The following is a 26,752-nucleotide window of genomic DNA, read 5'->3' on the forward strand; positions in this document are numbered from 1 at the left end:
GTGGTACCAGGTTTGATGCAAGGGTCTTTGCCAGCATGGCCTGATACAGTTTTTTGTCCCTTTGGGAGTGAAGGTCTTAGCTCAGGAGCTCATTAACATGTGGCTATTCTGCCAAGGCTGGGCTGTTCTACAGCTGTGGTATATTTCACCCACCATCATGAAGGAAATTCTGCCAAATACTGACCTTGCAAGATGTTCTCTGTTGAGATTTAAAAAATAAAACAACTGTGATTGCTCATGTAATGCTTTTCTGGGGTGATGTCTTTGTTAATGTAAGGCCATTTTGATTAGCCCCACTTGGCCTTCTAGCCTTGTATTTGCAGAAATGAGCTAAGGCAGTGATATTCTTTGCTATGTGGATTCTGGAACTGCCCACTATCCTGTAGACCAATAGTGCTGGATTTATATTTGCATAGCATAGATTTTTAATTCACTGTCATGATGTTGAATAGGACAAGTGCATAAAACCTAATTAAAATTGAAATATTAAAAGAGTAAAACGATTTGATTTGTTGTTCTATCCCAAGTTGTGATTAAGAAGCAATGAGGCTACCACCTATTATATCTGCTCTAGGGAAATGCACTTCTGCAGCCACTAGGGGAGCTCTCACCTTCTCTCAGCCCTGCTAAATTTTGTTGCGTAGTCAAACAAGCTTTATAATCTGTGTCAATGAGCACTGCCTTACCGGAAATGCTTTCCCTGGAAATTATTCTAAACTTGTATTACGTATTTCAGGCGAAATACTTGAAAGTGAATTAGATTTATTAACTCCTAGATTTATGACTCCTGAGATTAGGCATTTTAAATGAACTGAGCTTAATGAGTATTAATTAAATTAGTTCAGGGACATTGCAGTTCATTTCATATGAAAAGTTACTTAAACTAAATCCGCTTCCATCATTTAGAGTGTTTAATAACATATTCAAGTTCAAGCAACTTGAAAAATTGAGTTTTTCAACTTAAATCATTTGAGGCAAGCAATTTCCTCTGATTTGAGTAAACTCGACCTAGCAAGGTTTACAGCGTGAGTGAGCTTCAGCTTCATTTATTCAAAATATTTAATTTCCTAAATTTGGGTATACTTTTCTTTAAAAAAAATCTGTTTAAATATATCCCAAAATAAATGCGTGTAAAAATGCTGCCTTATTTAATTAGTGCAAATCCCACAAGTCTTTTCAGTGTTATAATAGTAACATACTGTAAAATTAATAGTAAAATAGTAACTCTCCTGCCTATAGTTTGCTGTAAATGTACATGACAATTTTTTGCATTTCTTTTAAGGGGCCAGGCTTAGCTGAGGGCAGCGTGTGGCTCAGCAGACTAAGTATCTGACCATATAAACCAAAGGTTCACATCCAGCCTTAGCTGAGGGCAGCGTGTGGCTCAGCAGACTAAGTATCTGACCATATAAACCAAAGGTTCATATCCAGCCTTAGCTGAGGGCAGCGTGTGGCTCAGCAGACTAAGTATCTGACCATATAAACCAAAGGTTCATATCCAGCCTTAACTGAGGGCAGCGTGTGGCTCAGCAGACTAAGTATCTGACCATATAAACCAAAGGTTCATATCCAGCCTTAGCTGAGGGCAGCGTGTGGCTCAGCAGACTAAGTATCTGACCATATAAACCAAAGGTTCATATCCAGCCTCAGCAGAGGGGAGTGTGTGGCTCAGCAGACTAAGTATCTGACCATATAAACCAAAGGTTCATATCCAGCCTTAACTGAGGGCAGCGTGTGGCTCAGCAGACTAAGTATCTGACCATATAAACCAAAGGTTCATATCCAGCCTTAGCTGAGGGCAGCGTGTGGCTCAGCAGACTAAGTATCTGACCATATAAACCAAAGGTTCATATCCAGTGTGATAGAAAATTCTTGATTGTGCTAATCAGTAATCAATAATGGAATATAGATGATTATGCAAAATGCATTACCTAATCAGTAATTAACAATTGAGTTTATAATGTGTTGTTGATTTACCTATAATGATTGAAACAATATAACCTCACTTGAATCAGTCTGATGTATCAAGCACAAGGTACTAATGCAAGCTTGCTTACTGTAAGTAAAGGGATTTCTATTTTCTATGAAGGAACTAACGTTTGCCATAATGCAGCCTGCTCAGCAAGGGCCCGGGTCAGCATGACCTGGAAGTGAGATAAAAGTAATTGGGTAATTGGATAAATTTAACTCGATTCAGTATGAAACTGCAGAGGAATTTATGTGCTGATAAGCAAGCCTCAATAAGCAGAAGTGCCTGGTGTCTACAGACACCTGATCCTTTTCTTTGAACTGTCTGATGACGGCATTTTTGGCTATAAGAGATGTATGCACTTGTCGTTCGGGTAGCAGAACACGAGACGCATGATTGCTGAGTGTCTGTTCCCTTTGAGCTCATCGAATAATAAAGTTCTGTCAAACACTTAAACATCGGACTACGAGAAATTTCTTCCACAGATTTGGGGGCTCGTCCGGGATCGGAGAAAGGGAGCAGCCAGAGCGCACGGACGGCGAGGAACGAGGTGTCCTGTTAGAAGGGAACAGTGAAGCGCTACCGTCAGCCAAGGAGCGAAGAAAAAAGTTACTCGATCCGGCTCAGCATCCCATCCTCGTCGGACGAACACCTGGACGTCCCAATCCGATCAACAGACCAAAATTAAAGGGAAAAATTGTAAGTTGATTTATTTAATCGCAAGTCGATGTTTAAGTCTATATAGTAACTATATGTGCTGTTTGACAAACTTTGGGAAAAGCGCTAGTGGATTGCGATCCACAGGAGGATCCTCGTATTCACAGGAAGGTGAATACAGGTATTTGCAAGGAAGTAAATACGGGTGTCTGTAGAGACACAGGTCTTTCACAAGGAAGTGAAAGGGTTTTCACGAGGGAGTGAAAACAGGCCAGTTGGTTGGCATTTGCCCCACCGGGGTATGAATAAGGTTGTGTATGGAAACTGTCCCATCGGGCAGCTAACACGGCTCTGCCGGGGGCAGCCTGGTAGCGGACTGAGTCCTGCCAGGGAAGTGAATGAATAGTACCTGCCGCGCAGTGATTCGTGTCCTGCCGGAGGAAACTGTGTGAATGTGTAAAGCGTGTAAATATCCTGGTTGTGATGAATGTGAATGTGTTGTGTTGTCTAGTGCAAAACATCAGGTAAACGAACTAATAAGTGTCCAGAAAATTAGACAGAGATACTGGTGTAAAAAGTGCCGGAGGCCAAGCGGCCGTGCCCAAACTAAATTTGTCTCATTTATGAGGACAGAGACACAAGTCAAAATTTATATTGCTGGAATGTGTGTCTGGTGTGCATAATAAAATATTAATTATATTATCCTCCAATCCTGCTAAAAACAAAATATTTGCTTATGCTCTCTAGCGAAGGAGCACTAGGGCTTTGTGTTTATAATAAATAGCTTGCTCTATCGCAAGGAAGGAATTTGCTTTTGCTTTCTCGCAAATTCTATTGCAACGAAGGAACTTGCTTCTGTTTTCGCAATGAAGTAAACTGCTTAATTTCCTGAAGTGCCTTGTTGAGGGTAACTGGTGAACAGATAGGAAAAGTCATGGGAAGTTCAAATAGCAAAGAAAACAAATGGGCTCCAGATCCTGCATATGACCCAGAGGGTATGACAAAATTTGAAAAACAAATGAGAAAACACAGTTGTCGAAAGCCTGGCGAGAAACGTACTTGTCGCGATGTGGTCGAGACTGAGATGGGAGAGAGTTTTAGCAAAGAATGTGCCAAATGGAGTAAAATGACAAGCGGGAGGTTCCGGTAATGGCGGCTTGCTGAGAAGACGTGCCCACTTCTGCTCCGCTATGTTTCTGTAAAATCCTGAATAATACTCGTCTATTGGACGTTGAACAAGGCCTGTAGTGATGCCTCTCCCGCAAAGGAAACTTGGTAAAAACATTAGTAGACCGACTCAGTCGAGATTGTCTGACTTCACTTCTAAGTCGAGCTCTGAGGCTAGCTGTGAAGCTAATGTTAGTGGTGAAGATAGCGAGAAAAATACCAACACCTGTCAGGTGATGGAGGAGAAAATTGACAAGCCAAATGAGAGGGGAAAGACGGTCGAAAGCTTAGACGCAGTACTGGCGGCTATTGCAAACTTGAAATCGGATTTTTCCTGCAAACTGGACGGTATTTTGTCAGCAATAGAGACTGTGAGGAAGGATGTTAATGAGTGTGCTAAGCGGGTCGGTGAGGCGGAGGCCCGGATATCTGCAGCAGAAGATAGTATCACCACCTTGGAAGCAAAGGTACGGACTCTTGAAAATAACAACAAAGATCTCGAAGACAAAGTGCTGGATCTGGAGGCCAGACCGCGACGCTCTAACCTGAGACTTGTTAACCTGCCCGAGGGTGCAGAAGGAGAGGACGCGTGCGTCTTCTTGGAAAGCTGGCTGCCGGAGGCTCTGAACTTGGCACCGCTACGCACCGCTCTGACGCTGGAGAGAGCTCATCGGATCGGCCAGAAGAATACGTCAAACACCGCTGCACCGAGGACAATGATCATGAAGTTCCTAAATTACAAGGATAAAATGACCGTGATAAGAGCTGCCAGGGCAAAGGGACAGATTCTTTTCAAGAACCGTCCGGTGAGATTTTATGAGGACCTGGCGACCGGTGTACACAGAAAACAGAAAGAGTCTAACGCCGTGAGACAACAGCTTCGCTCCATGGGGATCCGGTACGGCATGATTCCTCTCGCGCGACTGATAGTGACATACAACGGACAGTCTCGCATCTTTAACCAGCCAGGTGAAGCGGAGAATTTTGTGAAGGCTTTGAGGTCAGAAAGTGGACCGGGTTGAGAATGTAATCACTGACATGCTGTGTGTTGGCATGAAGGGATAATTACTGAGCTTTAAGTTTTAAAAGAAGAGTGAGAGAGAAAGGCCAATTTGTTATATTTGTTTATCGGTCCAGAGGCTTACAGCTACTATTAGTAGCCTAATTTTCTTAATGTATCCAATAACGAGTTTTTCTGTTTATGTAGCGGGGTGGGGTAGGGGGGAAAGGTGTTTAGGCATAGTCGGTTGATCCTCACTTTTGGGTGGAACAACCTTTAGCTGTTAGACAGGTACCAGTATATATAGGGGGAGGGAAATGGGTACCAAAGTTCAAGTTAAAGGGGTATGTTCAATATTTATTGTTGTGGGTGTAGTTTTTGACATTCAGATGTTATTTGTTTCTCTGTCCTTTAATATTTCAAATGTGTTGGGAAGCTCATTTAGTGCTGTATGTTATGTCTGGTAGAATAAGAATTAAAATTTCTTCTTGGAACTGCAGAGGACTACAAAAACTGGAGAAGGTAAAACAAGTAATGACTAGGGTGAAATCTATGCACTCTGATATCATGCTACTTCAGGAAACACACCTGTTGTCTAGTCAAGAAGCGAAGATTAGGAGGAGGTGGCAGGGCAGTATATATTCTGCATCCTTCACTTCTCAGGCAAGAGGGGTTATGATTTTGATCCACAAATCTATACCATTTCATGTGACAAGGGTTATTAAAGACAAGGCGGGGAGATATATTATTTTACAGGGCACACTTATTACGGAAAAAATAATCCTGATAAATATCTATGCTCCAAACATTGACGACCCAAAGTTTTTTCATAATCTTTTTTTTACAGCATCATCTCTGTCTGGTAGCTTTATTATAGGGGGGTATTTTAATTGTACATTGAATCCAGAATTGGATAGGAGCTGAGGTATTGATTTCTCGCATCCTAAAAGTAGACAAACTATTCAAAATTTTCTGAAAGAACTTGATCTGAGGGATATTTGGAGGGATATGAACCCCAAGGTCTTAAAATACTCCTGCTACTCAAATACACATAAATCATACTCGCGTATTGATTTTTTTTTAGTTTCTGGCAATATGAGGTACAAAATAAAGGATTGTCACTACGGTAGCATTTTAATATCTGACCATTCGCCAAACTCGTTAATATATGAAGATTTAAGACTAAAAAGAGATCCCCCTAGATGGAGATTTAAACAAAAATGGCTCCTAGACTCAGAATTTACATCTTTCATAGACAACCAAATAAATATATTTTTTGAAACCAATACGGATGAAACATCACCCTGCACAAGGTGGGAAGCCTTTAAGGCCTACGTAAGAGGTCAGATTATTAGTTTTACAAGTTGTAGAGCAAAGCAAACTTATCAGAAAACTAAAAAGTTGGAGGCGGAGATTGAGCTGCTTGAGGGAGAATACTTTCAAACCTTTTGTCCAAGAGTCCATCAAAAGCTTTTATTACTAAGAACACAGTATAACGAACTTTCTGCTTCTAAAGCAGCCTCACATCTTTTGCGTCTTAAACAATCATTCTATGACCAAGGGGAAAAGCCCGGGAAATTATTAGCCTGGCGCCTCCGACAATTACAAAATGAGAAAAACATTACTTCAGTTGAAAACAGTGATGGACAGATCATTGTTGACCCTCTAGGAATTAATGAAACTTTTAATTTTTTTTTGAAAAACTATACAGCTCGGACATAACACATATGGGACAAGAGCAAAATCTCTTCTTAGATACCCTTCAGATACCTAGCATTTCAGAACTAATAAGTGCAGACCTTAATACACCTATAACAAAGGAGGAAATATCTATAGCAATAGATCATTTGAAAACAGGTAAAACCCCAGGCCCAGATGGGCTGCCGACAGAAATTTATAGGAAATTTAAAACTAAATTGCTGTCCCCTCTTTTTGACATGTTCTCGGATTCATTTGAGAAGGGAATCCTTCCGGCTTCATTAAGAGGAGCTCTGATAACTTTACTACCCAAACCAGGTAAACCGTGCAATAAATGTGGAAACCTAAGACCAATAAGTCTTCTTAATGTGGATTTAAAGATACTTTGTAAAATTTTGGCTCGAAGACTGGAGAGATTTTTACCTGATCTAACACTAGATTTACCGAGTTTTTATTCTCTGCTGAGAGTCCCAAGGTGTTTGTCACCCCTGCTGTGATTTTCACAGGTCTTCAGCCCCATCCTCCTCCTGCTTTTGTTGTGCAAACACACCCATTACCTGTGAGGCCTGGCGCATTTGCATTTTTTACTCAGAGTAGCTCAAATCCAAGGCAGGCTAAACCTCTGTGTGTGACATGGAAACCTTCACAAAAGTCTGCCATATCTATACCAAATATCCCACACGCTGACTGACCTGCAAATATGAAAGACACACATTCACAAAATATATGGAAACACAAGTCTGTGTTATTTATAAAACAAATTGAGTGAAAATAGAATGAAAAGTTGCTAATAGAATGAAATGAATAAAATGAAAACATGCTAACACTTCAGTCTCCAATGCATGTTTGTATATAAATGTCATAAGCTGAGTGAAGTCATGGTCCATGGCTCATACACATACAGAATAAAATGTCATTTCATTTTCATTGGCCATCACTGAATTATAACACCAAAAGTGAATTTTGTTTTTGTGTGATCTCTCCAGCTTTGCATGTTTGGCTGTTCATGTAAAAATTTATGTATCCGTGCCTCAGTTCCAGGTTCATCTCTTCGTCATCTTTCTGCCTTTTGTCTCAGTGGTTACTGTCCCACACAGTCTGTCTATCTTTCAAAGTCTGTGTTTGCAGCGTTTGAAAACCCAGTGACCATCATCCCTGTATTTGGCAATGGAGTTCCTTGGCTAGAAGAATCGGAAACAATCTTCTTTTTCCTTTCCACCCTGTAGATGCTTTGTACAGAACGTAGGCATTCACGGCCACCAAGTCCAGCATGTTGTAAAACACAGCTACTGGCCACTTGCTTGTTGCTGCTCGTACTGAATACATGCGCGCCATTCTAAACACTGACGTGGAGAATTCCTCTCCCTGTGCAGTGTCCTTTGCCAATGGAGGAAGTTCACGGCAAACGTTATTCACCATGCCCAGTAAAGTGAAGCAGTCTGTGTGACAGTGACAGTGAGGTGAAGAAATTGTCCATTGTGACATTTCTCCCGTCATCCAGAAATGACTCCATCAGACTCATGACCACGTTCTCTGCCAGCCTTCACCAAGAACTGTGCTGAAAGTTTCACTCCAGGAGAACACATGAACATAGATGTACAGCTGTTCTCGACCAAGGTTCATTGTCCATGCAGTATATTTACATTTACATTTACAGGATTTGGCAGACGCCCTTAGCCAGAGCGACTTACATAAGTGCTTTGAGACTCTGCAATGAATTTCCGATGCTAGCTCAATAAGGACCCCAGCTACGAATACTATCTCTGAGAACGCCATTGAGTAGTGCAGAATTTTTATTTTATTTTATTTTTTTAAAACACACACCAGAAAAAGAGTCGAGTAAGAATATAGAAGTTCTACGTCAGGTATTTCTGAAAAAGAAAAGTTTTGAGTCGTCGCTTGAAGACATTCAAGGATTCAGCTGTTCGGACATCTAGGGGGAGTTCATTCCACCAATTAGGTGCCAGGACAGAGAAGAGCCGAGACGCGTGTCTTCCTTGTGCCTTGAGGGGAGGTGGGACCAGTCGAGCAGTGCTGGAGGATTGGAGAGATCGTGGTGCAGAGCGGGGTGTGATGAGGTCCTTTAGGTAGGATGGTGCCAGAGAATTTTTGGCTTTGTATGCGAGCATCAGTGTTTTGAATCTGATGCGTGCAGCTACAGGAAGCCAGTGGAGGGAGCGCAGCAAAGGAGTGGTGTGGGAGAACTTGGGAAGGTTGAAAACAAGACGAGCAGCTGCATTCTGAATCAGTTGGAGGGGACGGATGGCGCTCAGTGGTAAACCCGCTAGAAGCGAGTTGCAGTAGTCAAGGCGTGAGATGACGAGGGACTGGACGAGTATCTGGGTAGCCTGGGTGGAAAGAAATGGACGTATCCTCCTGATGTTAAAGAGGAGAAACCGACAAGAGCGAGAAAGACTGGCGATATGTGAGGAAAATGACAACCGATCATCTATGGTAACTCCAAGGTTTCTAGCAGAAACCGAAGGACGGATCAGGGAATTGTCAAAGGAGATCGCAAGGTCCTGGAGGGGGGATGAGTCAGCCGGGATGTAAAGCAACTCAGTTTTACTAGTGTTGAGTTTTAGCTGGTGAGTGGTCATCCAAGATGAGATGTCTGCCAAGCATGTAGAGATCTTAGTGGAGACATGAGTGTCTGAGGGAGGGAAGGAGAGGATGAGTTGAGTGTCATCGGCATAGCAGTGGTAGGAGAAGCCATGTGAGGATATAACTTCGCCAAGAGATTTAGTGTAGAGGGAGAATAGGAGAGGGCCAAGAACCGAGCCCTGAGGGACACCGGTGGAAAGACAACGTAGAGTAGATATGGATCCATTCCATGTCACTTGGTATATCGCATCCAAGCCGGACAAATTTGGGATCAAGTTCTGGATGGCCACGGATTTGGAGACCAAATACGTCTGCAACGTGTCCCCTAACTTGGGAAAGGACCCCAGTCACCAGAAAAGGGAGAGGCTGGCAGAGAACATGGTCATGAGTCTGATGGAGCCATTTCTGGATGACGGGAGAAATGTCACAACGGACAATTTCTTCACCTCACTGGCACTGTCACACAGACTGCTTCAGCGCAAAACAACACTACTGAGCACAGGGAATAAAGTTTGGTATGAACTTCCTCCAATTTCAAAGGACACTGCACAGCAAGAGGAATTTTCCGCGTCAGTGCTTAGAAGTGGCAGTGTCTCCTTGACAATTTATGCACCTAAAAAAACAAGATTGTGTGTGTTCTGAGTTCTTTGGACCAAGATGTGGCGATCTGTGAAGGCAGAAAGAGGAAACCCAACACGATAACAGACTATAATCACATGAAGGTATGTGAATGTGTGTATAATTTTACATCAGTGCTACAATGTTTTCTGATATGTACTATACAGGCCTATATAGAAAGAAGGTAGAAAAAAAGCAAATACACTCATGACTCTCTCTCTCTCTGCTGTTATCGTGTGGTGTAAATGTGTTGGACCAAATGGCGCGCATGTATTCCGTAAGAGCAGCAACATGCAGGTGGCCAGTAGCTGTATTTTACAACATGCTGGACCTGGTGGTGGCAAATTCCTACGTTCTGTACAAGGCATGTACAGGGTGGGAAGGCAAAAGAAGATTATTTTTGAGTCATCTAGCCAAGGAACTCCATTGCCAATTTATGCCACAAAAGGCTATGGGGACAGAGGAAGGCTGCTGCTGTGCCAGGACTTGTATGGACAACTCAGTGTCAGGTACAGGAGAACTGCAACAGAAACCGCAGCAGGTTTACCAGTGCAAAGTGTTACAAATTCACTTGCGCCAAATGCAGGGATGATGGTCACTGGGTCTGCAAACACTGCAAAGTTTGAAACACTCAATTTTTTTTATAAATAAAACAGACTTGTGCTTCCATATATTTTGTGAATGTGTGTCTTTCATATTTGTAGGTCAGTCAGCGTGTGGGATATTTGGTATAGATATGGCAGACTTTTGTGAAGGTTTCCATGTCACACACAGAGGTTTAGCCTGCCTTGGATTTTAGCTGCTCTGAGTAAAAAAATGCAAATGTGCCAGGCCTCACAGGTAATGGGTGTGTTTGCACAACAAAAGCAGGAGGACAATGGCCCAAGAAACTCTCAGCAGGGATGCTAGTAGGTGTTAGGCCCAGGGAATTTACGCAAATTTGCGTAGATTTGGCAGTTCTAGTGCTAATGAAGATTTTTCTTTGTTCACTTTATATCCTGATATCCGTCCAAATGTGTGTAATAAATCCAACAAGGCTGGGATAGAATCTTTCAGTTTTTCCAAAAAAAAGAATGACATCATCTGCAAATAAAGCAATTCTGTGTTCCTGTTGATTTACTGATAAACCAGTTATGTTTTTATGAGACCGCACCGCAATGGCAAACGGTTCAATTGCTAAAATAAACAATAAGGGGGACAAAGGGCACCCTTGCCTACATCCCCGTTTAATTTCAAATGGTTTAGATATAATTCCATTTCTCAGTATTTCAGCATATGGTTCATTATATAGAAGTCTAATCCACCGACAGAAATTATCCCCACAGCCAAATCTTTTTAATATTTCAAATAAGTAGGGCCACTCAACTCTACCAAAGGCCTTTTCGGCATCCAGTGATAGTAAAGCATTGTCTGTTTTTCCTTCCTGATTATGAAGAATATCCAACACTCGTCTCACATTATGAAATCCCTGTCTACCTGCAATAAACCCATTCTGGTCACAGGCAATTAGCACTAGATTTACCGAGTTTTTATTCTCTGCTGAGAGTCCCAAGGTGTTTGTCACCCCTGCTGTGATTTTCGCAGGTCTTCAGCCCCATCCTCCTCCTGCTTTTGTTGTGCAAACACACCCATTACCTGTGAGGCCTGGCGCATTTGCATTTTTTACTCAGAGTAGCTCAAATCCAAGGCAGGCTAAACCTCTGTGTGTGACATGGAAACCTTCACAAAAGTCTGCCATATCTATACCAAATATCCCACACGCTGACTGACCTGCAAATATGAAAGACGCACATTCACAAAATATATGGAAACACAAGTCTGTGTTATTTATAAAACAAATTGAGTGAAAATAGAATGCAAAGTTGCTAATAGAATGAAATGAATAAAATGAAAACATGCTAACACTTCAGTCTCCAATGCATGTTTGTATATAAATGTCATAAGCTGAGTGAAGTCATGGTCCATGGTTTTTGACATGCTCATACACATACAGAATAAAATGTCATTTCATTTTCATTGGCCATCACTGAATTATAACACCAAAAGTGAATTTTGTTTTTGTGTGATCTCTCCAGCTTTGCATGTTTGGCTGTTCATGTAAAAATTGATGTATCCCTGCCTCAGTTCCAGGTTCATCTCTTCGTCATCTTTCTGCCTTTTGTCTCAGTGGTTACTGTCCCACACAGTCTGCCTATCTTTCAAAGTCTGTGTTTGCAGCGTTTGAAAACCCAGTGACCATCATCCCTGTATTTGGCAATGGAGTTCCTTGGCTAGAAGAATCGGAAACAATCTTCTTTTTCCTTTCCACCCTGTAGATGCTTTGTACAGAACGTAGGCATTCACGGCCACCAAGTCCAGCATGTTGTAAAACACAGCTACTGGCCACTTGCTTGTTGCTGCTCGTACTGAATACATGCGCGCCATTCTAAACACTGACGTGGAGAATTCCTCTCCCTGTGCAGTGTCCTTTGCCAATGGAGGAAGTTCACGGCAAACGTTATTCACCATGCACAGTAAAGTGAAGCAGTCTGTGTGACAGTGACAGTGAGGTGAAGAAATTGTCCATTGTGACATTTCTCCCGTCATCCAGAAATGACTCCATCAGACTCATGACCACGTTCTCTGCCAGCCTTCACCAAGAACTGTGCTGAAAGTTTCACTCCAGGAGAACACATGAACATAGATGTACAGCTGTTCTCGACCAAGGTTCATTGTCCATGCAGTATATTTACATTTACATTTACAGGATTTGGCAGACGCCCTTAGCCAGAGCGACTTACATAAGTGCTTTGAGACTCTGCAATGAATTTCCGATGCTAGCTCAATAAGGACCCCAGCTACGAATACTATCTCTGAGAACGCCATTGAGTAGTGCAGAATTTTTATTTTATTTAATTTTTTTAAAACACACACCAGAAAAAGAGTCGAGTAAGAATATAGAAGTTCTACGTCAGGTATTTCTGAAAAAGAAAAGTTTTGAGTCGTCGCTTGAAGACATTCAAGGATTCAGCTGTTCGGACATCTAGGGGGAGTTCATTCCACCAATTAGGTGCCAGGACAGAGAAGAGCCGAGATGCGTGTCTTCCTTGTGCCTTGAGGGGAAGTGGGACCAGTCGAGCAGTGCTGGAGGATCGGAGAGATCGTGGTGCAGAGCGGGGTGTGATGAGGTCCTTTAGGTAGGATGGTGCCAGAGAATTTTTGGCTTTGTATGCGAGCATCAGTGTTTTGAATCTGATGCGTGCAGCTACAGGAAGCCAGTGGAGGGAGCGCAGCAAAGGAGTGGTGTGGGAGAACTTGGGAAGGTTGAAAACAAGACGAGCAGCTGCATTCTGAATCAGTTGGAGGGGACGGATGGCGCTCAGTGGTAAACCCGCTAGAAGCGAGTTGCAGTAGTCAAGGCGTGAGATGACGAGGGACTGGACGAGTATCTGGGTAGCCTGGGTGGAAAGAAATGGACGTATCCTCCTGATGTTAAAGAGGAGAAACCGACAAGAGTGAGAAAGACTGGCGATATGTGAGGAAAATGACAACCGATCGTCTATGGTAACTCCAAGGTTTCTAGCAGAAACCGAAGGACGGATCAGGGAGTTGTCAAAGGAGATCGCAAGGTCCTGGAGGGGGGATGAGTCAGCCGGGATGTAAAGCAACTCAGTTTTACTAGTGTTGAGTTTTAGCTGGTGAGTGGTCATCCAAGATGAGATGTCTGCCAAGCATGTAGAGATCTTAGTGGAGACATGAGTGTCTGAGGGAGGGAAGGAGAGGATGAGTTGAGTGTCATCGGCATAGCAGTGGTAGGAGAAGCCATGTGAGGATATAACTTCGCCAAGAGATTTAGTGTAGAGGGAGAATAGGAGAGGGCCAAGAACCGAGCCCTGAGGGACACCGGTGGAAAGACAACGTGGAGTAGATGTGGATCCATTCCATGTCACTTGGTATATCGCATCCAAGCCGGACAAATTTGGGATCAAGTTCTGGATGGCCACGGATTTGGAGACCAAATACGTCTGCAACGTGTCCCCTAACTTGGGAAAGGACCCCAGTCACCAGAAAAGGGAGAGGCTGGCAGAGAACATGGTCATGAGTCTGATGGAGCCATTTCTGGATGACGGGAGAAATGTCACAACGGACAATTTCTTCACCTCACTGGCACTGTCACACAGACTGCTTCAGCGCAAAACAACACTACTGAGCACAGGGAATAAAGTTTGGTATGAACTTCCTCCAATTTCAAAGGACACTGCACAGCAAGAGGAATTCTCCGCGTCAGTGCTTAGAAGTGGCAGTGTCTCCTTGACAATTTATGCACCTAAAAAAACAAGATTGTGTGTGTTCTGAGTTCCTTGGACCAAGATGTGGCGATCTGTGAAGGCAGAAAGAGGAAACCCAACACGATAACAGACTATAACCACATGAAGGTATGTGAATGTGTGTATAATTTTACATCAGTGCTACAATGTTTTCTGATATGTACTATACAGGCCTATATAGAAAGGTAGAAAAAAAGCAAATACACTCATGACTCTCTCTCTCTCTGCTGTTATAGTGTGGTGTAAATGTGTTGGACCAAATGGCGCACATGTATTCCGTAAGAGCAGCAACATGCAGGTGGCCAGTAGCTGTATTTTACAACATGCCGGACCTGGTGGTGGCAAATTCCTACGTTCTGTACAAGGCATGTACAGGGTGGGAAGGCAAAAGAAGATTATTTTTGAGTCATCTAGCCAAGGAACTCCATTGCCAATTTATGCCACAAAAGGCTATGGGGACAGAGGAAGGCTGCTGCTGTGCCAGGACTTGTATGGACAACTCAGTGTCAGGTACAGGAGAACTGCAACAGAAACCGCAGCAGGTTTACCAGTGCAAAGTGTTACAAATTCACTTGCGCCAAATGCAGGGATGATGGTCACTGGGTCTGCAAACACTGCAAAGTTTGAAACACTCAATTTTTTTTATAAATAAAACAGACTTGTGCTTCCATATATTTTGTGAATGTGTGTCTTTCATATTTGCAGGTCAGTCAGCGTGTGGGATATTTGGTATAGATATGGCAGACTTTTGTGAAGGTTTCCATGTCACACACAGAGGTTTAGCCTGCCTTGGATTTTAGCTGCTCTGAGTAAAAAAATGCAAATGTGCCAGGCCTCACAGGTAATGGGTGTGTTTGCACAACAAAAGCAGGAGGACAATGGCCCAAGAAACTCTCAGCAGGGATGCTAGTAGGTGTTAGGCCCAGGGAATTTACGCAAATTTGCGTAGATTTGGCAGTTCTAGTGTTAATGATACTTAACTCAGAAGAGAGAAAAAGTGCCGGAAATTCTTTCCAATTCAAAATGGTAGACTGTTTTACCTATCTCGGGATTAGGATAGTGCCATGTTTGAGAGACATTGTTGGAGCTAACTATACCCCTATGATAGATTCCATCATCTCATCTGTAGATAGATGGAAACCCTTGCCCTTGTCACTTATAGCAAGAATTAATGTTCTTAAACTAAACATAATGCCCAAACTTCTGTACCTGTTCCAGAACATTCCATTGTCACCTCCTGCTAATTTATTCTTACTCCTGAAACCAATTTTTGTACGTTTTTTTGTGGAATAATAGACGACCGAGGCTGCGTTTATCACTCTTGTACTTACCGTATGAAAGAGGAGGCCTCAAATGTCGTAAATCAACTTTGGTACTATTGGGCAGCTCAATTGAGGACTATGATGTATTATTTTACAGATAAATCCCTCCCGCCTTGGATGAATATTGAAAACTGCTCGGTACCTCTTCCCCTTCCCCAATACCTATATTCAGCAAAAGTCAAAATGTAAAAAAAAAAGACAAAAAATCCTATAGTCAGAAATATGATTATAATCTGGTATCAGGTTAAGAAATATCTGGGTGAATCCACCTCTCTCGCACGCTTCAGCCCAATATGGGGTAATCATTTTTTCCCTCCAGGCAGAGCAGACCCTGGTTTTAGGAAGTGGGCTGACAAAGGTTTAAAGACAATAGGGGACCTCATGGGATCAGAGGATGAGACTTTGATGTCATTTGAGGAGTTGATTGCCAAGTATGATATTCCATGCAAACATCGATTTAAATATCTACAAGTGAGAAACTTTATTAGATCATCTCAAAATCAGTGCTTGTCAATCCCTCCGTTGTCCACATTGGAAACAGAAATGAAAAAAGATTGCTTTGGAAAGGGAATAATCTCCAAACTATATAATATATTAGTAGAGGGTTCCCCTGAATCTTCTTTAGGGAAACTTAATGCCTGGAGGGAAGACTTACAGGAGGACTTATCCTCCGAAGACTGGGAGGAGGCATGTGCTGAAGCACAAACACAAACTACCAGTACCCGTCTTAAAGTACTGCAATATAATTGGTTAATGAGGACATATGTGACTCCAGAAAAGCTTAATAAGTATAATGGTGATATCCAAGACTTGTGTTTCAGGTGTGGAGAGGAGAAAGGGACATTCTTCCACTGTATCTGGGAATGCAATAAAGTACAATTGTTTTGGAAAGAGATCAAACAAGCTCTGGATACTATATTGGGTATACAATTAGATCTTGACCCTAAACTATTTATTTTAGGTTTATATCCTGATGGACATCTTATGTCTAGAAAGATAATTACCGCCATGAACTTATGTCTACTGTTGGCAAAAAGAGTCATAGCACTCTCATGGAGGAAGACCAGTAAACCAACACTCATTAACTGGATAAAGGAATTGTCCACAACTTTACCTATGGAGAAAATTACTTACATTGTCAAGGGAAAACTGTCACTTTTTCAAAACATTTGGGGTCCCTTTATGCAATATATGGAAAAAGTGGATCTTAGTAGTATTGTGAATGAGGCAGATGGGATGTAATTGATGTCGGTCCTCTGCAGCTTCCTAAACTAAATAAATTTGAGTTTGTAATTTTGAACAATACAGAACAGTACAATTGAGGTGGAGTTGAGCAACCTTTGGAAAATAGAGAAACTTATTTGTTGTTGGGGTTTTTTTTGTGTGTTTTTTGGGCTTTGTGTTTTTCTTTTATTTGATTAAGTTATTATTTACAGGTCATATTTTGTACTTCCACCTAAATGTTTCTCTATCATCTTTTAAATGTCTGATTTGCAAGAAAGGTTGATTGACTGTTATACAATAATTTAGTTGCCTTGGATGCTCCTTTCGACGTGGAAGCACTCTAATTTCTGTATTTTCTTTTTTAAAAAAAAAAACTTAATAAAGATATTGTTGGGAAAAAAAAAACACGCCTGTTTAGTTTAGCTTATAGGGACTCTAGTTCTGACTCTAGCTATTTCCTCACTCCCAGTCTGACCTACAGTGTGAGGTGTAGAGCTGGGTGGCGTTCGATGCCATTGGCTTTAGATAAACTGAACTGTCAGTCTGTCACTCTAGCTTCACCATCCCTTGTGGAACTGGAGTGCTGACATTTCAGGGACTCCCCATGCCTGCATTCCCACTTGCCTCTCCCTCCTACTTATGCTGCCATTGCCATATCTGCCGGAGCTTGCACTTTGCACTTCATACTGCACTCACCTAACTGTTAGCACTGCCTATAGTCTCCCCTATACTTTGACTAATTGCACATTTTATTTCCCCAACTCCTCCTGGGGTGTGCTGCCTGGAGACCTCAATCTATCAAGATTTTCAGCACACCCTGCTACATGTGACATGTACCCATGACGTCCTTGCATCCAGCTCGCGTTCTGCCTGTACCATCTTCCATGTATGACCCTCTGCCTAATTACTTCTGGTTGCCTGGCGATTGGAAGGAGAGTCGGCACGGGCTTGTCATCACCTCCCTGCTCCCCGGTTGTGCCTCAAATCCTATGGTTTGGACAATGTGACTTGGCACTTAGCCATCTCTTCTATTCGACTCTCCCTGCCGGCCCCTGGAGGTTGGGGTCCCGCTTTGAGTCTGGTCCCTCCCAAGGTTTCTTCCTTCTAGAGAGTTTTTCCTTGCCACTGTCACCTATGTCTTACTCACTGCGGGCTTTGGGTGGGGATGCTGTAAAGACAATGTATTGTTGGGATAACTCGTCATACAAAAATAAATTTGTTGTTTTTCTGTTTTAAAACCGAATGGGAAAACCGTAAAATCACCTTCTTTTGTTTCTTTTCTATGAGTAAATTCAGATCTAACAGATACCGGAGATGTAAGATACAGCCTAATGTGAACTTTATCTCAATTTTACATTAACAGTCCCAGTCATAAGCCTGGAAACACCCACCCTTAGAATGGTGTATTTTTGTAATATTTTCTACATTTTAGGATAAAATATGAAGCCTGATTTTTTGTTTTCTGCTTTTCGCTTTTTCCCTTCTGACAGAAAAACCAAAAAACACTGCTGTTGTTTAGTTTTCCTGATTTCGTTTTGGACTGGAAAACCCAAGGACAAACAATACATGGACTTTTTGCATTTGTTTGGCTTTAATGTGTTTGATATAAACCTAGAGTTGAGAACCTTCAGATGTGTGTGTTTGTATGAGTAATCCATCCATCCATCCATCCATTTTCCAAACCGCTTATCCTACTGGGTCGCGGGGGGTCCGGAGCCTATCCCGGAAGCAATGGGCATGAAGCAGGGAACAACCCAGGATGGGGGGCCAGCCTATCGCAGGGCACACTCACACACCATTCACTCTTACACATGCACACCTATGGGCAATTTAGCAAGTCCAATTAGCCTCAGCATGTTTTTGGGCTGTGGGGGGAAACCGGAGTACCCGGAGGAAACCCCATGACAACATGGGGAGAACATGCAAACTCCACACACATGTGACCCAGGCGGAGATTCGAACCCGGGTCCCAGAGGTGTGAGGCAACAGTGCTAACCACTGCAGGACCATGCCGCCTGTTGTATGAGTAATATAATGTAAAAATTAAATTCTATTTTATGTCCTTCATAAAGTACAAAAGGCAAGCATATCACACAGGTAAAACACCCACATTAAAAAAATGTTTTTATGAAAGTCTGTAACAGTAGAGTGAAGGAACTGATCAGTGGCTGGGCTACTGATATATGGTATGATGATGACCATTGAATGTTTCTCAACTTCTTAACCGTAAAAAAACACACCACTTCCAGAGATGATATATATATATATATATATATATATATAATTTATTTAAAATATAATGTTTCCTGGGGGCTGGGGAGGGCACCTGCAGGAGAGAGACAGATATTGATCATGTAAACATCCTTCAGCAGTGCAGTAGTCATACTTCACATTTTTTTTTGGGATTGTTGGGGGGGGGGGGGGCACATGCAGCCATGGTACCTAAGCTCTGCTCAAGTGAGATCTGAGTTACAGGGAAAGGTCAATAGGCCTTGTTTATATGCTGCTGTTCCACAGACTTCCAGTAGGGGCTCCATGTGAGGAAAGAGCGAGGGCTATGCTCTCTCTCAAGTACACACAGAGTCACAGAGTAGGTCAAAGAAGCGAAAACAAAGTACCATACCTGAGTTGTTGTCACTGAACACGAAGTCCCGGTTTGCTCCAAACTACAGGTGAGAAAGGCCCTCCTCTAAACTGGCCTCTCTCATGCGGGACTGGGGCCGTAAGGTGGCGTGGACCTCAGGAGCAGCGTGCAGCAGTATGAGCAGCCATGCCTGTGCCAGCAGCACCACTGCCTGTACCCGGTTGTCCCATGTTGGGGGCAGGCCAAGCGCCGCGTTGCCATACAGGCAGAAGGTGATCCAGGCCACCCACAGCAGGACTGAGGCCAGGCAGGTGATGAGCAGCCACGTGGTCCTGCACCTCCACCGAGGCTGCTGCCTCCACAGACTGCAGGCCGCCCCCACCAGTGCTGCCAGGAGCAGGACCAGCACATACGTGGTGGCCAGCGCAAAGTCCAGCGGCTGGTATTCACAGGCTGGCTGGCATGTGGACATCGTGGCTAGAAGGATCCACTCCGGATCCACCACGGCCAAGGCCACCGCCAGCCCCATCAGTTGACCTGTGCTGGGGCTATGAGCACCTTGTCCCAACCGGCGCAGTCGCAGACCCTGGAACACTAGGCAGGTGTTGCAGATAGCAAGCAACACCCCCCTCAGGACACGCCGGGCAAAGCAGAGGCTCTCTTGGTGCTCAGCGATGTATCCCAGGCTGAGGCCACAGAGCCCAAATATGGCAGCGAGCAGCAGGAGTAGCGGCGCCACCCCGCTGCGCTCCTCAGCCTCTGTGATCTTCCGCAGGCGACACAGTACCACCAGGAGCAGGACCAGCGAGGCGAGGGCCGCCGCCGCTGTCGCCACCACCACCACCAAGCCCCACACCGCATCCAGCTCACACAAGGCCGTGTAGGGCCTTGTCAGGATGGAGCCGGATCCGCAAGGCGAAGCTTCGTCCCATGAAGAGCTGCCCCCCACCAGGGACAGGACGAGGAAGGTGAAGAGATTGATAGAGGGAGCCATCACTGGCAGGGAGAGAGAAAGGAATCATTTAATGGGTTGAAGAAGTATTAGTCCATTAAACGCAATGTAGCCTGCTGCTGTGCAGGACACATCACAGGCGACACGCTGAGCATGCTGACAACTGAGCAATGGACTTCTACAGTGTGAGACTACATGCACTTTCTTAAAAAGCAGTAATCAATGCCATGTCAACCAGCTGAACAACTTCTCAAGTAAATCGGCACATTATATAGGCCACCATCGTTATAAAAAATAATTATTATTTAAATTCAGGGGTCTCAAACAAATTACTGTATATGGCCGGCCGATATCAGAGAAAAATTAAAACCATGTAATGTCATTCCAGCGCAATTGACACCCGCCAGTCTGCACGTTTTGCGGTCGGTAGTTTAGCATATCACAGCGTTTTTTTTTAGTTTAAGACCTTTGATCTAAGTGAAGTATACATTTTGAAGGGGAGGCCTTACCTTCACTGTCAATGTCTTTCAGCTTCACTTGCTCTTACAACACGTACGATGCACTCACGAATCGTTTGTGTTTGCTTCTCCCTTATCAAACAGATTATTTATAAACGGTGCATCATGACGTAGTACTGCATTTTTTACGTAATGGAACGCTAACGTTCTAAATATGGTGGGGACAGGGAGGGGGTATTAAGTGTCATCCTTTTTGTGTTTACTTTTGAAAAATTGAGATATAACCTTTAAAAAGCACGGATATAATGTAAGAAACTTTTTAAAAAATAAATACAAATAAAAACGAGCAAATGCATTCAATCTCATTTCTTGTAGCTAGTGCTGGAAACTTTGGTGGACACCAATAACGATATATTTTTGTCCAGTAATATTACCAATACCTAATGTTTGTCCAAACCCATGCAGCGCTCTAAGAAACTCCAGCTTCTGCGATTCCCCCTGCAGACCGCTACGGCTGATACAAAGACAAATGCGCAAAAGATGCTAGTAAGATACAGAGATTGGTCATTGGTTAATATTATATAAATACGCAATTAATAATATGACAAGTGGCAGTATTGCTACACGATTAAATAAACGACAAAAACAATAATAATGACTGATAAGTCATAACGCGTTTTTTTCTTTGATGGTGATAACATGTACATGCAGTACACCGATACCGAAATAAGAGAATTAATGCTATTAGCAGAAAATTATTACTGGAGACATAATTGTTAGGACACCCTCGGCAGGGAAACGCGGACCCAGGAATGCGGAACAGAGCGATCTTTATTAGATCGAGCAGGTAACAGGCTTTCAATGGGCCAGCCAAGAAGAATGGTCGGGGACAGAAGGTAGATTCGGTAGCCGGGGAGATCCAGTCCAACAGGCAGGCACAGGACACGGAGACGAAGGGAAGGGGAGACGAGAGATCCTGGGGCTGGCAGGGAAGGCAGGACGGGAGGTTCAGGGACGAGGGCTGCTCTGGGAAAGGAAGGCAGGCAAGGTAAGGAACGAGGGAATGACACTGGACAAGCAAGCGCTCGATATAGAAATGAAACATTGGCAATACTTCGCAACCCCCGTTGCGTGTGCTGTCCCTTTGTAGTCTCCCATATGCAGGCTTAATTGATGACATCCGCCGATGTACGTGACAATAGTTATGTTTCTTCCCGTTTGCAATCAAAGTGTGAGCTTCGGGCGTGACGTTAAGCGGAATCCCAGACCGATTGTATAAAAACGCAACAGGCTTCATTTGAGACTGTATAGGCTTCTGAATTTTTCGTATAGGCTTAATTTGAGTCTGTTTTCAAAGTAAATTAAAAAAATATAGATAACTGATATGTTATCAGTTAATTTTTCTAATATTCTCATTAAAGTGCTTCTGTTGAGAGGGCTTAAATTACGAAAATGTTAACATTGTTCAGTTATTTTTATGTCCAGTGTTGTGGAGTAGCTAACTAAAATAATCGACGCTACTAACTTTACTTCTTTCAGTAGCTTATCGGTAGAGCAAATACTTTTAAAACGCTGTAGCTTTTCCAGTAACTATTTTTTTCCTTTTTTTTACAAATAGCGATATAGCAGCGACATCGTCAAAAATATTACAGGTCGTCGATCGCTGTCAAAAAATATATTTTCATTTCAACATTATTTTCCGCGTTTTTTAATTCATTTGGTTTTTGATGTAGTTAGCATCTCCCTAGCACGGCCACACAATAGCAAAGACATAAACTTAATTTTCAGAGAATCATCTCACCTGTTTACCTCAGCCGCCAGATCAAATTGTTCCGACCAGTCAGACCACTCACGCCCCACACCATTAAAAGTTTCCGGTATAAATATTGGGTGAGCAGGGGGGCCACCGGGAGATTGAGAAAACACTCTCTAGACGTAACAGGACAATCAGCGCCCTCATAATTAGGAGATTGTACACTATCCTCGGCCTCCGACATGTTAAAGCTAATTCTAGATTTCTAAACGGGAAAACCACAAAGGAAAATGATCCTACCGCTGCCACCAGTGCAACTAACCTAAACTAGCGTCAGAGGCTGTGAAAGGAGAACAGATCACCACCAGACTGCAGCTACAATTACAAAGATAATTTTATTCAGTACAATTCATGCAGCGACCCATCGGGTCGGATCTGGATTCACAAAGAGTTCGGTCCCGCTTTCTCCCCGTAGCACACCACCCCTTTTTAAGCGTGTGTTAACCCACGCTACCACACAGTAAATCCCGCACCACACAACATCCCTATTAGGGCACGGCACACCAATAGCACTGCAATGCACAGTAATCCCCACACTTCGGGCACAGGCAAGCGTTACGGGACCAGAACCGCCTACTGTATATAGTCCTGTCCCGACCCTAAGCGGTTACACTGCGCATTTAAACCACACGTAACACACATACAATAAAGACATAGTTAAAACAGAACACCCCCTCCCCCCCAGGTATCAGGACCCTCCCCCGGGGAAGGAACAATCACACCGGTCCGTCACCTAGAACGTCCCACGGAAAGGGAATCCCACCCCCCCGCCGCCAATCCGTCCCTATGAGGGTGCCGCTACTCCCGTCTATCAACCACCCCGTCTAAGCAGTGGTCATAGCCTCCTACCCCCACTGTCCTGACTGTCCTCGCCCTACCGCACCGGGAACTGTCCCTACCGCCCACTCTCTGGCTTCACCGCCGGCAGCCCTAAACGGCATGCGAGCGGCACCTCCCCCCGGGACCCAACGCGTACGGTGCCTACCTGACCAATTCTCCCTAACGCGCCTCCCACTCCCTCTATTAACCCCAGATCCCTCACAACCCAGGTGTAGCCACTTAATTAACTATTACCTTCCACGCCCATCCCTCACCCTCCACATGCACACATATCATCATTACACAGTATTTGAGGGATGGAGGGATGAGAAGAGTGGGATAGAGGGAAATATAAGGAGAAGGAGGTTCCTCGGAGCTCCGAGATGTGTTTGGCTGTAATAAATCTGGAATATAGCTATATGACATAGTTTTTGATAACACCAGCATTTATTTTTTAGGTTTGTCGAGCTCCGTCAAAACAATTAGAACGAGTCCCTTATGTAACTGGAACCCCTCTCACATGTAAACACAGTGACACGCTACAGCGTTGGTTTGTTGTCTGAGGCTATGATACTGACCATAAACACATTCTCAAATTTCACTGCACCAATCACAGCATATGCAGGCAGAAAAATCATAGCAAACAACATTCAGCATTAGACTCTAAAACCGTCTGTAATGTCTGTGTTTATCCAGTGGACCATAAATAGCTTTCCTATTTCAGTTTCTTTCAGATGTTATAAAGTAGTAAATAAAGAATCATATTAATTAAACCATGTATTACTGACTATCAGACAACTTCAACAAGTTACCAAATGGATGCAAAATCAAAGATATTCATTTGCGCCTGGCACTAACCATGTACTCCTTCACAGTACTAAGCCATAGAAAGGGCCCCAATGAAACCCCTGCATTCCTGCATCGCAGATACTCTAATCTCAGCATTTATAAGATTATATTTGTACTACCTGCCAATTTTTATATTAGATGAGACTAAAAATTGAGAAATATCTATATGCAGAAGTAGTTTTTCCTGATAAGAAGGATAATATCAAGACTGTCAGCATTTACAAATCGAATTATGACATATCTGAGTAGCCCAGACTGTCCGGAAAATGGCTGACTAATGTACATACAGTGTAATAAGCTTATAATCAAATGGATAGAAAAACGCTCAATAATGGACAGGATTCAAAGTGTAAATTAGGTGCATCATGTGGAAGAGAAGTTAGGTGGCGTTGGGGTGCATTGTGAGTTTGATCTGGTAGCTAGAAGGGAACAAACAGGGCTTGGGGGGGGGGACTTCTCCGGGGGCTACATCGCTCTACCATCCATCCATTTTCCAAACCGCTTATCCTATTGGGTCGCGGGGGGTCCGGAGCCCATCCCGGAATCAATGGGCACGAGGCAGGGAACAACCCAGGATGGGGGGCCAGCCCATCGCAGGGCACACTCACACACCATTCACTCACACATGCACACCTACGGGCAATTCAGCAAGTCCAATTAGCCTCAGCATGTTTTTGGACTGTGGGGGGAAACCGGAGTACCCGGAGGAAACCCCACGACGACATGGGGAGAACATACAAACTCCGCACACATGTGACCCAGGCGGAGACTCGAACCCGGGTCCCAGAGGTGTGAGGCGACAGTGCTAACCACTGCACCACCATGCCACTACATCGCTCTACCTTTTTTTAAAATTATTTATTAAAAAAAAAAAAAAAATCTTTTCTTCTTACACTATAATGGCAGGTTTAGGACTAATACAGTACAGTCATAACCAGTGTCAGGGATTCTATGCATTGCTACACAGAGACAAGTCCATATATTGAGCCCAAGGCTAAAATTGTGGTTTACTTACGAGTGCACTTTGCTGGGCAGTGGGGGTGTTTGTCCTTCTCTGCTCACATTTTCCCCTCTTATCCTGTCTTCTCCTCCGCAGCCCTTCCTCCTTCTCTCTGTTGCTCCTATATTCCCTCCCCTCCAGTCATCTATGTTCTCCTTCCTCTGCGGTCTCTCCTCTTCTCCCATTCTTCAGTTATACTGTCTTCTCCGCTCTCCCTGTATCCCTCCTGTCTTCTGGTCCTGTCGTCTCTTCTCCAGTCATCCCCTGCTTCTCAGTCATCTCTGCATCTTTTCTCTCATTTGTTTGCTCATTCTTTGATTGTTTGTGTTATTCGTTAACCCACCACCCCATGCTGGATGAGTCTTGATGTTTTTTGAAGTTTTTTTAAAGTTAGGCTTCTTCCTTTGTTTTTGTGCCATATCTTCTGCCCTCTTCTGGTTGCGGAAGTGCATGACACGGGTGGAAAAATAGGGTTTATTACAACACACACATCAAAACCAAAAGGATCAGGATGGATCTAAAATAAACAGCAAATGACCAGGAATGAACTAAATGATGGAATAAACACAACTGGAGAACTATATACATACATACAGCATACAGCTATAATGAACCATGAAACAACAGAAGCAGAACAGGCACTTAAATACACAGCTAACAAGACACAATGCAGGACAGTGAGAATCATAACCAATAACAAGGACTGAGGGCAATCCAGGAACAGGTGTTACAGTTAAACAGCACTGGTGAAATCAAAGTGACCTTTCAGCCACATGGTCAGCTCTGCATCGCCCTCTGCTGTTTGCATTAGAAGCTGCTTGAAATTCCCACTCTCCTTACCAACACCTCGAAAAGCCAGGCCTTGCCGTGCCAAGTACTTAACTTCAGAAGATTTTTCCTCACTTGCTGCTGCTCTTTCCAGCTCATCTGAAGGTTGAATATTAACAGGATTGATCTTCTGAATCCATGTCATCAGTGCTAATCTGTGGCACTGCCTGTCTTTATGTGCACTGAATTTCCCCAGTGCCTTTTCCAGTTTCGCATGCCAGTCTTCACAAGAGCTGAATGTGTCTTTCATGCCAGTTTAGACATTTGTGTTACAAATTATTTTGCACAGTAGAAACAAAGAACCCCCCTTAAGACGAGGGGGGGCTGTAAGGGAGCCCAGTGTGATCTTTAAACCGTTTCTCCTGAAAGCAGGGTCTCCTGTTTGATAGACGTGACATTTACATTTGGCTGATTTGGTGAAGGTCCAAGCTCCTCCCCCCTCCTCCCTAATACACCTTCATCTTCACCTGCCTGTCTGCTCTCTCTCTCTCTCTCTCTCTCTCTCTCTCTGTCATTGACTCACACTCAGTCTCCCTGCTTAAATGCTGTATCTGAAATACACACCACAGGCCAAACTAAGAAGCATATTAAACTAACATCAGGATCAGGCTGCTGTGACGTCATTATTCACTCTTAACCATCAATATTTGCTCCTTTTCTCACTCCCCTCCATGTCGCCTGCATTCTCTGCCGTCAGCAGCCTCTTGCTGTCTCTCCCTCTTCATCTTTACTCTCAGCACAGCAGAGTTTACATGAAAGCAGTTATCAGTAAACAAGTGGTGCTTCTTGGCATGATGCTCAGGAATGGATTTCTAAGGATTTGTTACCTGAATGGGAATGATTAATATATGAAGAATCTTTGACTCACATACTGTATACGTCT

The 26,752-nt window shown here is 43.5% G+C and overlaps 2 protein-coding genes across 3 annotated transcripts in view; one reads left to right on the top strand and one right to left on the bottom strand.

The window, feature by feature from the left end:
- Positions 1–26,752, top strand: part of LOC125721584 (NACHT, LRR and PYD domains-containing protein 12-like) — a 499,105-nt gene that overhangs the window by 334,256 nt on the left and 138,097 nt on the right. The window lies entirely within an intron of this gene.
- LOC125721598 (G-protein coupled receptor family C group 5 member B-like) lies at positions 18,844–21,100 on the bottom strand. Of its 2 annotated transcripts, XM_048997571.1 has the most exons (4): positions 21,001–21,100; positions 20,612–20,692; positions 19,190–20,146; positions 18,844–18,892 (listed from the first exon to the last, which is right to left on the bottom strand). In XM_048997571.1, exon 3 carries the CDS (start codon positions 20,142–20,144, stop codon positions 19,233–19,235), a length of 912 nt encoding a protein of 303 aa, XP_048853528.1. In that variant the 5' UTR covers positions 20,145–20,146; positions 20,612–20,692; positions 21,001–21,100; the 3' UTR covers positions 18,844–18,892; positions 19,190–19,232. The 2 variants fall into 2 exon arrangements, with proteins under 2 accessions (XP_048853528.1, XP_048853527.1); XM_048997570.1 differs by lacking the exon at positions 18,844–18,892 and having other exon boundaries at positions 19,048–20,146.

This window comes from Brienomyrus brachyistius, unplaced genomic scaffold (genome assembly GCF_023856365.1).
Source record: "Brienomyrus brachyistius isolate T26 unplaced genomic scaffold, BBRACH_0.4 scaffold34, whole genome shotgun sequence".
NCBI classification, from domain to species: domain Eukaryota; kingdom Metazoa; phylum Chordata; class Actinopteri; order Osteoglossiformes; family Mormyridae; genus Brienomyrus; species Brienomyrus brachyistius.